Source organism: Eschscholzia californica, unplaced genomic scaffold (assembly GCF_041429995.1).
Source record: "Eschscholzia californica isolate CP2 unplaced genomic scaffold, dmEscCali1.0.p SCAF_2, whole genome shotgun sequence".
In the NCBI taxonomy this organism is placed as follows: domain Eukaryota; kingdom Viridiplantae; phylum Streptophyta; class Magnoliopsida; order Ranunculales; family Papaveraceae; genus Eschscholzia; species Eschscholzia californica.
In genome coordinates this window covers 5470280-5481875 of record NW_028238309.1, presented here as the reverse complement: position 1 = coordinate 5481875, position 11596 = coordinate 5470280, and the positions used below count along the sequence as shown (strand labels likewise).

At 35.1% G+C, this 11596-nt stretch overlaps 1 protein-coding gene and 1 long non-coding RNA gene across 2 annotated transcripts; one reads left to right on the top strand and one right to left on the bottom strand.

The window, feature by feature from the left end:
- Positions 1-1993: 1993 nt before the first annotated feature.
- LOC147555592 (uncharacterized) lies at positions 1994-3529 on the top strand. Its single transcript, XR_015235192.1, has 4 exons — positions 1994-2276; positions 2375-2464; positions 2675-3185; positions 3358-3529. It is a non-coding gene; the product is annotated as an uncharacterized LOC147555592 (long non-coding RNA).
- A 1531-nt stretch (positions 3530-5060) lies between these two features.
- LOC147555591 (uncharacterized) lies at positions 5061-7400 on the bottom strand. The gene is made up of 3 exons (XM_086658504.1): positions 6551-7400; positions 5440-6416; positions 5061-5135 (listed from the first exon to the last, which is right to left on the bottom strand). The coding sequence occupies exons 1-3, from the start codon at positions 7398-7400 to the stop codon at positions 5061-5063; spliced, it is 1902 nt and encodes a 633-aa protein (XP_086514630.1).
- Positions 7401-11596: the final 4196 nt, after the last annotated feature.

Sequence of the window (11596 nt, the reverse complement as noted above, 5' to 3'; positions counted from 1 at the left end):
TGGGAAAATGTTAAAGCTGAAGCCTCAGGATGTTTCTTTGATTCTGGGCATGCCATTGAGTGGGGAGGTGACAGAGCTTTTCATAGGCAAAACACTGAAGAAACCACAACAAGATTTTTGTGTAAAGTACTTTGGAGAGGTGCCTCCAAAAGTAACAAGCATTATGATGGCTAATGCACTGAGGATGGCGGTTGATGAAGAGGATGAGCTGGATGCGATCAGGTTGATAATCATGTTCATTGCTGCCAATGTTTTGTTTCCTTCAACAACTGGGTACTCTATTCAACCACATATTCTGCTGTACCTGGAATCGATGGAAACAATTCAGAGCTATAATTGGCCAGTGGTGGTGCACCAATTCATGATAAACTACATGAATAAGCACCCGAACGACCCGATTAAAGCTTCAGGCTGCCTACTACTCCTGCCTGTGAGTATGTTTAAGTTTATTACAATTATATATTAGAATTGAAGTGCCTTATTGAATTTACAAATGTGTTTGTCTTATTTAAAGGTATGGTTCTGTGAGCATACTCTATGCTATCAAAGAGAGGAGAGGCATAAAGATGAAATCCCGAGGATTGTACGGTGGTCGCTGGTGAAAATAACAGATACGTTTGACGAGAAACTAGCCAGCCTGACATCTGAACAGGTATAAAATATCATTTACATACCACTAAACTTGTGGGTTCAATGTAAACTAACTTATGAATTGGAAACTGTTTGGTTTATTGGAAATTGATTGGTTTACTGGAAATTGGTTGGTTTACTGGAAATTGATTAGTTTACTGGAAATTGATTGGTTTACTGCTTGGTTATTACTGAAATGTTTTTCATTTTCTTTCAGGTAACTGAAGATTTTGTTTTCCCCCTCAATGAAGAAGAAACCAAGTTGGTGCAAACAATAAGGACCAAGTACAACATAAGTGAATTGATTCTTGAGATCGACCAACTTAAGCTAAAAAATGACCAGCTGGAGAAAGAGAATGAAAAGCTTAAGAAAGAAAATGAAGAACTCCAGGCAGAGCTGGCAGAAGCTATTGAAGAGAGGGATGATGCATTCAAAGGTTACTCAGATCTACTGGCAGAGGGAATGGTTCCAGTAGCCACTTATGTACGATCAGAGGATGGCATTTTAGTGCCTGTTATGGAAATGAATATAGAGAATGCACCAGAACAACAACAACAACAAGCTCAGGAGAAAGAGGGAAAAGAGAGAAAAGAAGTAAAGGAAGTAAAGGAAAAGGGAAAAGGGGAGAAAGTAAAAGAAGATAAGGGAAAAGGTTTAGAAGATGCAGGAAAAGGTAAGGAAGAAGGTAAAGAAGTTGCAGGAAAAGGTAAGGAGAAAACAAAAGGTAAAGAAGTTGAAGGAAAGGAAGATAAGGGAAAAGGTAAAGAAGTTGCAGGAAAGGAAGATAAGGGAAAAGCTAAAGTGAGTAAGGAGGAAGATTCCGAAAGTGGAGAAGATGATACGGATGATGAAGAAGGTGAGGAAGAAGAAGCTGAAGAAGATGATGCTGAAGAAGATGAGGGTGAAGAAGATGATGATGAGAACAGTGAGGAAGATGATTCAGAAGGCAGTAAAGAAGAAAAAGAAGATGAAGCGAGTGAGGAAGAACAGGATGAAGATAAGGAGACAAAGGATGAAAAAAAGGAAAAAAGCAAGGGTGCAAGCAAAGCTGCGAAAAAAGGCAAACTCTAATTTCAGATTAAGAATTTATTTTGGTTTAATCTAATATTGTTCTCTACATTTCGTATTCAGTTAGTTTCAAGTGTTTTTATTCTTATTCCAAAAATAGTAAACATCTGGCTGGTTTTAAGTATTGCAATTCTAATTACGCTCATTAGATCCTCTATAGGAAACTTTTAGATTCACAGTAAATTATTATGTCTCGGAAATGACTTAGTGTTGTTTTCACTGAACTTATATCAGACAATAGCGAGGGAGATGCTGAGAATAACCCAGGCAAACTATTATTTTTATGATATATAGTTAATTTATACATTCATAGTAAGTTATTCAATGTCTGGAAAATAACTTAGTGTTGTTTACACTGAAGTTATATCAGACAATAGCAATGACAAGGACGAAAGCGAGGAAAGCGGAGAAAGCGAGAAAAGCGAAGAAAGTGAGGGAAAAGAGAAAAGCGAGGAAAGCGAAAAAAGCAAGGAGAGCGAGGAGAGAGAGGAAACAGAGGAAAGCGAGAAAAGCAAGGAGAGTGAGGAAAGCGAGAATAAAAAAGCAAAGGTCAAGGGAGATGCTCAGCAAAACCAAGGCAAACAATAATTTCCCTTCACAATTAATTTGGATAATTTAACAAATGATCCTCAAATTAAAGTTTCAAATTATTCTTCTTGTCTACAATTTATAAAGATGATCAAGAGGAGGTAGAAGTGAATTTGTCAAGTGAGGAAGGATGGTGGGTTGCAGATACACTGGAAAAGGATCTGTCAAAAGGAAGAGGTAGGTACCTACATACATTCTTAGGGAACTTGATAGTTTATAGGAAACTGAAAAATTAACCGACATTCATACTTAGGGGACTTACGAAGTTGTTAAGAAACTGAAAAATTCACAAGCATATATGCCTTGGGAACTTACTAATTTAGAACAAACTGGACAATGTTCCCACATTCTGACTTTGGTAACTTACGAACTTTGTTTTGTTTATAGATAATAATGTAAGGAGGAGGTTGGATGAAATAGACGACTGTCCTAGTTTTGATCTCAACATAGATCTCGGGACTCAAATAATTGAGTGGACTCCTCCCAAAAAGTCTTCCATGATGGTTAAAGAAGGTGAAGAGAGTACAGCAGGGAACAATAAATTCAAAAATATTGCTGAAATTGGAAAAGAATCAGTGTCAAAACTGTCTGCGGACATGAGACAATTTGAATCACCACATGTCAGTCCTCCAAAAAGAGTAGCTTCCAAAAAAGGGAACAAAGGGTCATCTCCGGTCCCAACATCACTTGTTAAAAGGATTAAAAATAATCCAAGGGTGAGGAGAAAAACAGAAAAAGGAGGTGGCAGTGAAGTACAGGTCATTGACTTGGAGATGATTACACTACAGAAAGAACCCCATGTCAAATTGAGTGACTGGAGAAAAGGGGGGTTATGGCCTTATGTGCAACAAACTGAAAAAACTCTGATGGAAGAATTCATGAAGTATGGATGGACAAGGTATAATCTTTTCTCTCTAGAATTTTTTTGTTGGTTATAAGTTTGGCCGAGAGAAAATTAGTCAGTGTCTAGTACACATTTAGGTTAAATGTAAACAAGTATGTGGTCAAGAAACAAGATAGTTTCTGGTAAATTATTCTGTGGTTAATGTGTTCTACATTGTTTTATACAGCCTGGATGTCTGGAACAAGGACCAGCAACACTGTCTAAGGGCAAAAGATCTAGATGAACTGATGATGAACAGAGGGTGTGATTCCCAGATAATTGATTGGTTTGAAGACCACTTAATGTTATCATCTACCAACCTCGACCGTGAAGTGTTGTTCCTATCATCATTGCTATTTGTAAGATTCCTAAACATTACTATAATTCATTTGAATAGGATTTGTGAATTGACTAGTAAAATTACATGACACAATTGCAGACATTGATTAGGCAGAAGCGCAGTCAGAAGACAATCGAAGTGAATTTAGATAAAAGGATGGAAGAACACTTGATCAAAGATCATACGAGCAAGTTGTGTGTTCCACTTAATACACCATACAGAGATGACTCTTTCGAGGGCCATCACTGGACTTTGTTGGTGTATGATTTTGAGGAGAACGAGTGGACGCACTTCAACTCCTTATATCGGGACATGGAACTGGCAAACAGATGTAACTACAATGCAAAAGAATTGGCGCGCATCCTGGCAGAAAAGATGATAAAGATGAAGGCCGGAAGGGGAAAAATTGACAAAAAAATCCCATACATTAAAGATGTTGAATGCCCCCAACAAGGGGAAAGGTGAGGGAAAATTTTGGAGCATTAATTAACTATGTTATTCCTTACTTGAAACTAACATTATCTTGCTCAAACTTTAAAATCCAACAGTCCAGATTGTGGCCTATACGTGATGCTAAAGATGAAAGAAATATTTCAAGAAAGCATCAAACACAATTACCCTGTAAAGTGCTCACAAAAGGAAGCATATGAAGATGAAGCAAGGAGATTGAGGGCAGAAGTAACATACCTAATCTTGGACGAATCAAAGGACGAATGGAGAAACCAAATTGCAGAAGAAAACTAAAAATTGGATAATCTTAATTTTGTTAAAGTTAGAACAATATTTATGTGTTGTTTTGTTCATGTTACTTACGAACGGATTATATGGTGACAGTTATATGGTTTATAACTGAGAAGACTCAACAACAGAAATCCTTAAACTAATGCGAGAACACATAAATTCATCAGTTTCTGGTGCATTTCTTAGTTTCTATAAACCAATAAATTTTCCAGCAACCAAAAACAATGCGAGAACACATAATGAACTTAGGTACCAGATAGACAGTACTTTTACTAGCTCTAGTAGATAAATGTTACACTAAATAAATGACTTAAATTCAATCTTACGAGTTTATAAGATACTGGAGAATTTACTTTGTCACTTAGATATTAATGGTTTGTCACTTAGAACATTGACATATTTGGATCATTGTTAAGTTCATTAATCGAAGTTCAAAAGTGTCTAACTAGAACAGATTCTCGGAAACAATTCAATGTCCCACTACTAAATTTACTTTAAACATAAATTGGAAACTCAAAACATAGAGACAGTAAATTTACAAGCTTCACTTTAGTACACAAATAGTGTTCAATGTCCAACACATTACCCGATTCAATGGCATAGGTTGTAGATGGAAACATAGAGACAGTACATTTACAAAATTTCAGGAAACAGTTCAATGTCCAACACATTTATAAATTTACTGAAAACAAGATAGAATCTAAAAAAACATAGGTTGGTGGAACTAAATAACTAACTTATATGACACATTATTTACACAAGAAAAGGAGAGCAAAATGTTAACAAAAACATAGGCATAGATTGGAAACTCAAAACAGAGACAGTACATTTACAAGTTTCACTTTAGTACATTTACCAGATTCACTAGAAACAATGAAGGAAACCTAGAGACATAGAGACAGTACATTTACAAAACTCCAGGAAACAGTTCAATGTCCAACACATTACTAAATTTACTAACTTATGTGGCACATAAGTTACACAAAAAAAGAACATCAGAATGTTAACAAAAAACACAGACTCTCTTCATAATCTGAAAAACTTCAACACTGTAGAAGCTATTCAAAATTGTAGAATGCCCGGTGCACACTCTTCCCCAGCTCAAATGAAGAACATTTACAACCACTAAATAGGTTGGTTGCACGAAGCACTGTTGTGATAACAAAGTTGTTTACATCGACCACATACCCTCTGTCTTTTCCGAAAGTTCCCGGCACTTTCAATCCTAACAGTTCTCGGTCTCCCGGGACGCTTCTTGGTTAAGGGAGGAAGAATCATGTTGGCTTTATCGAAAGACTTTGGTGCATCAAAAGTAGGGACAGGGTTGATTGAAAGACTGTAGGTCTTACAATAAGCGTCCGTTGTGACAGCAGGATCAAAAAACTTTGAGGAATCACCTCCATGCACTTTAATACACAAGATAGCATGTTCACATGGAATACCTTGAACTTGCCACTTACGACATGAGCAAGTCAGATTAGCAAGATCAACGGAGTGGCTGGGGTTCGACATAACTTCATATTTGAATTCAGAAGACTGAAGACATTTCCAACTGCAGGCAACATTAAATCTGGACTTCATTGTCTCATTGACTTTTGGGCATAGGAATGAGTTCCAGGAGGCCGATTCAATCCTTCGATCGTTCATCATGTTCATTATTTTTACCCGCAACATATCGAGCATGACCGAAATAGGAAGAACTCTCTCGTCCTTTACCCAAGAATTGAAAGACTCCGATAGAGAAGAACAAATCAAACCATACCTATTACCTGGAAAATATACATCGGCCCAGTTTTTAGGATTGACGGAGTACAAAAATGATTGCACTCCATTGCCGCCCATGACAACAAGTTCAGTAGTGTACTTTTGAAAATCCGGAAGAGTTAGCGCCCGAGCAGCTTTAAATATTAGTGACTGGAAGTAGTCAGACTTCTTGGCACCATTTTTGACACGTAAATTCATATTGTTGCGTAAATGCCATACACAATATGAATGGTGGGCCTCTGGGAATATGTTGCCTACTGCATTTATAATACCATGGTGTCGATCAGACATAAACGTCAACTCCGAACTACTAGCCACAAATTGTGCCAAATTGCAAAAAAACCATGTCCAGTTTAGATCGTTCTCTACATCCACAACAGCGTAGGCAACAACAAACAATCCTGCAATGAATCAGTAATGAATCAGCGTAGGCAACAAACATTTATTTTATTTTCTTACCAGAAATTTTTCAGAAAACTGGGTAGTGGTCAGAAATTCAGGTAGTTTTCCTAAAACTATACTAGGACGTACGTACCATCGTTTCCATTCTTTGCTACCGCTGCAAGTATGCATCCATTGTATTTTGTTTTGGCAAAGGTACCATCAACAAATATTAACGGTCGGCAGTGCTTGTAGCCTTCGATACTCGCTCCAAGAGCAATAAAGATTCTAACAAAACGACTAGAAACTGGATCGACTTGAAGATCAATATGACTATTTGGGTTAGATCGAGATAGTGCATCCACATACCACTGGAGCTTCGCATATGAATCCTCTTCTTCACCATATGTTAAAGAAATAGCAGCATTCCGAGCTTTATATGAATAGTAGTAGCTAAGAGCTATACCATAATCCTTTTTAAATGATGTTATAATGTCTTTCGTACTCTTTGTAGGATTCTCTCGGATGTCATCAGCTATTAACTGGCTGACAGCTTCTGTAGACAGCCTAGGCTTACGAGTAGACAATACAAAATCATCACACGTATGGACAGGGTTGAAAGCTTTAAGAACAAACATGGAACGGGACTTTAGAGGAGCAACAGCATGAATTGTCCAACCACAGCTGGGGGTTTTGCATATACAAGTTATCCGGGACAGATCATTCTTGAGGAATTTATAATTGTATCCATGTTTTATGGAATATCGACTAAGAGCTTGTCGAAACGCAGGAGCACCCCCCGGAAATTCCTGCCCAATGGATGTAAAAACTTCTGGCCAACTATCTGATCGTAGAGGTTCACTCCTAACGATCGCAGTAGATGCCTCAGCATGAGTTGTTGAAGAGGGAGATATAAAATCTTGTGGGAAACTGCATGAAACATAACAATACTCAATAGCCAGAAAATCTAGTTCACATAAAATCTTTCTGGTTTCCAGAAACATATTAGTGCACCGGAAACCAATGAGTTTACTAGAAACCAGGTAGTTTACTCGAAACAGACACAGCTTACGCAGGTATATGGTTAGAGAACTATGTAGTTGACAGAAAATCATCTTGTTTACTAGAAACCAGTTGGTTTACAGAAAAACAAAGAGTTAATTGTAAATAAGACAATTTACGCACTTACCTAAATAGGGTAATTACTACTTTATAGGAAACCAGATTGTACAATGGAAATCAATGAGTTTACTATGAATTATTATGAAATATGAGGAGTATTAAAGTAGACTACCGCTGTCGTTCCTGTTGAGCATATCTAGCTTGTGCTACAGCTAGAGGAGGAGGGGTAGAACAAAAAAAGTCGCGCTCCACCCTGAGTAGTTCAAGTAAACATTCATTCAAGTAATCGATGTAAAAGCAAAAGAGAAGTATTAAAGAAAGTAACATAAACATCCATTCACCAGAGAGGACCGGTTGATCCAACGTTCAAAAGCATTTGACTGAAAGGAAAACAGAAAAGAAAATGAGAATACAGAGAGGACCGGTTGATCCATTCAGTTTTTACATAACAATATCAATTTACTTCCATACGTGAATGAACATCTGTTTGACAGGTTGGTTATTTCTTCAAGACCATCCATCATGTAACGCCAACAAATAAACCTGGAATATAAGAAAGTTTGAAAAAAAATCAGAAACATTCAGGGTGAAACCTTGAAGGTAATGGTTTAGGAGAGCATTAAAGTTTAGTTAAGAAAGTCAGAAATATTCAGGTGAAATATTTAGGATAGCATTGAAGACAAAGAAGACAATGGTCTCATGATTTCGGGTTTCTTATTTAGGATAGCATTGAAGACAAAGAAGATAATGGTCTCATGGTTTCGGGTTTCTTATTTAGGATAGCATTGAAGACAAAAATCAGAAGCATTGAAGACAAAGGAATAACAAATAAGAAAGTTTCACCTGAAAGAAGAAAGTCAGAGGAAGAGCAGAGGTTGGGAAGATAATGACCAAAATCTAGGTATAAATAAGCTTCTCAGACTCAATCTTTCTAACTTATGGGCGGGCTTTCAAATTTTAGCTGAAATTTAGGCTGAAAATTTGAACTTTGAATGAAATAGAGAAAGATGAAACTGTTTTGAAAAAATTTAGAGAGAGAAATAAGCAGAAAATAAGGAGATTTGGAGATATTTAGGTGTGATTGCCAGAGTTTAGAGAGATTTTTGGAACAATTAACGTCAAATCTCCATCCCTCATTAAATGGTATTAATTGCTCCCTCTCCATCAGCTGACAAAGGCGTCAGGAAGTAAGAGGAAGGGTAATAGAGGGGTTTTTAAAAATCTGTCACAAATAAGTGTGAGCTGTCACAGAAAAGTGTGAGCTGTCTGGCCTCTTTGGACTGGAAATGCATATTTGGCTGAGAAGGGACAAAAGGCCAATTTCCCCCCAAAAATTTGGACCAAACGCTCATTTTTTCCTCGGAATAAGTTAGATGTTTTATAGTAAATTGTGTTGTAGTATCGAGCAAGTTGATGAAATATTCAAATTAAATGTGGCTATGATAGACTTAATTAACTAGAAAATTGTCTATATATGTTCATGACGTGCTAATCGTATAACAACTAAATAAATTGAATTCGATATGATTCTATGGGTTGGAGATATTAACCGCATTAATTAATATGGTGATTAAGCTAACTACCTAGTACCTAGGCTGAAATGTTGCTCATTAGACAAAGAAGAATAACATAGAAAGTAAACATAAGTGATGTGTGAAGAGGTGGTTGAATTGTGAAGAGGCAGTTTTGAGAAGCTTAGGCGGTTTGCATTGTGAAGAGGCGGTTTTGAGAAGCTTAGGCGGTTTGTATTGGTTGGTTTCTAAATTTTAGAAACCAATTCGTAAGAGTCCTGTAAAGAAATGAATTATTGAAAGAACAATTTCATTAGCTTGGTAACTCAAAAATCAAATGTTTATAAAGCTTAACACATTCTTATATGAATTTTTGAGTGTATGGCCCAAAAAATAGGTCCAAATAGGACTTTTAGTCCTCTCTAATCCCATAAAGGGTATAAAAACCAAAATAATATTACAAATAGATATCCGGTCCATTTGGTTCAATCTAGAGAGAAAACACAAATCCCGAGAATAACAATTAAATATTAATACCTAGACTAACCTTTCTTAAATATAAAAACAGTTATAAGATCAAAATCACCAAATATATTTTCCATTTTTATCTCCATGTTTCTCTCTCCAATCACGTTTTTATAATAAGAAACCGTGATCTTCTCATAATCAGTAAGTTTTCTAACCGAAACCTTATTGTCTCTGCATTCTCTCTCTCTCTTCATCTGATTCGAAAGTAAATCCTCCATTAAATCAGACACCTTGATTCATATTCTTTTGATTTGCTGAAATCAAATTACCATTGTTAATCAGGTAAAACATTAATCAAGTTATTAGTTTTTGTGATTTTGTTTTATTTTATGATAATTGATTATCTCTCTACACCTTAATCTACTGAAAATCTTCCATTAAAGCAAAGAAATTTGTGTTTAATATCCATTAGAGATATTCAAAAACAGTTTCTTAATATTGTTAAACAGGTTAACAATCATCTTCTTAAATGATTCTGTTTCAAATGAAAATGAAATTCCTGTCTTTCTCTCTCTAAAAAATTATTGAATGATATATCTTTTGATGAGACAATCCTTCATGACTGATTCTTACAAATTCAGTATCGAATTTCTCTCTGTATCATCTAATCAAATCTTCATCATTATTCAGTATTTTCTCTCTCTAAGATTCATAACCGATTTTATTATGTTAATGTTAAATCCGTCTTTACTGAAGATAATGCGATTAAGAAGTGTTTGTATCTATGTATTTTGTTACTTTTTAGTAGTTTTAGGTTACAGATTTTTAGATCATTTCTTCAAATCTAAATCAAGGTTTCCGTACAATTTTTGATGCAGAGAAGATCTCGTAAGATTTGTTATAACTGAATGCAAACGATATATAATTTAACATAAATTACGGATCGTTTACAATAAATTACATATCATTTTTTATCCAGAGTAGATCTAGTACGATTTGGTTGTAACAGAATGTAAACGATATATAATTTACACGACATTACATGATGTTTACTGAACATAACACATACATAACGCAGACGTCTTTTGTACGATGTTTTTATAACAGAATGTAAAATATATGTATTTTGTTACAAATTATACATACTTTATAGATAATATCAAAAACATCTTATAAATCTGCATAAATTAAATATAATTTATTCAACATTACGCGTACTTTTTTCACAAAACAGTTGCCGTTTATAGTACAATAAATGTTCCAAAAATTATATCTAATTTATTGCACATTATACATATTTTTCACATAACAGTGACCTTGTGATTCGAACTAACGTTATGTTTGTCTCCTAACACATTATGAAGTTTAACAAACAGTATGCATAATTTATTCCATTATACATGTCGTTTCTAGTAAATTGTTTGTTTTGTTAACAAATGCATATGTTTTCTTTTTGCAGTTTTGTTGTTACTTATGGAATTTGCTACTGAAGTTGGTCATTTGTTTCCTGGTGGTGCAAAATCATTTGGATATGCTCTTCGACAATATAGTGTAAATGTTGTTTGTCCTGCTCAAGACTACATATGCTCTTCGACAATATAGTGTAAACGATTTTTTGGTAACAGAATGTAAACGATGTGGAATGTAAAAGAAATTATGTGTTATGTAATAGAAATTATGTGTAATTTACTGAACAAGACCCAAATACATTTGATAAATTACGTTGTATACTCGACTAATGATGGTTTATTCGTCATAAATAATACATAATTTACGTATTTGTTTCATAATTTGTATTCGATTTGTATTTATGTATGAGTAAAAACGAAAACAAATGTTGCTTTAATGTTCCCAGAAAAATATACTATTTCCAAAACTGAAAGTTAAGTGAGAGAAAGTGATATATATGTTTTGTATATTAACCCCCAAATCACGCTAAATTGATCCTAGATTGATTCAGATAATAGGAAAGAGAAAATTTGATTTCCAAATCTGTTTAGAGGAGAGAGAAATTATGATTTGTTTTTATCTTTTTTTTTTCTAATAAATCTCCATATTTTTGGTTAATAAATCTCCATATTAAATCTGTAAAGAAGAGA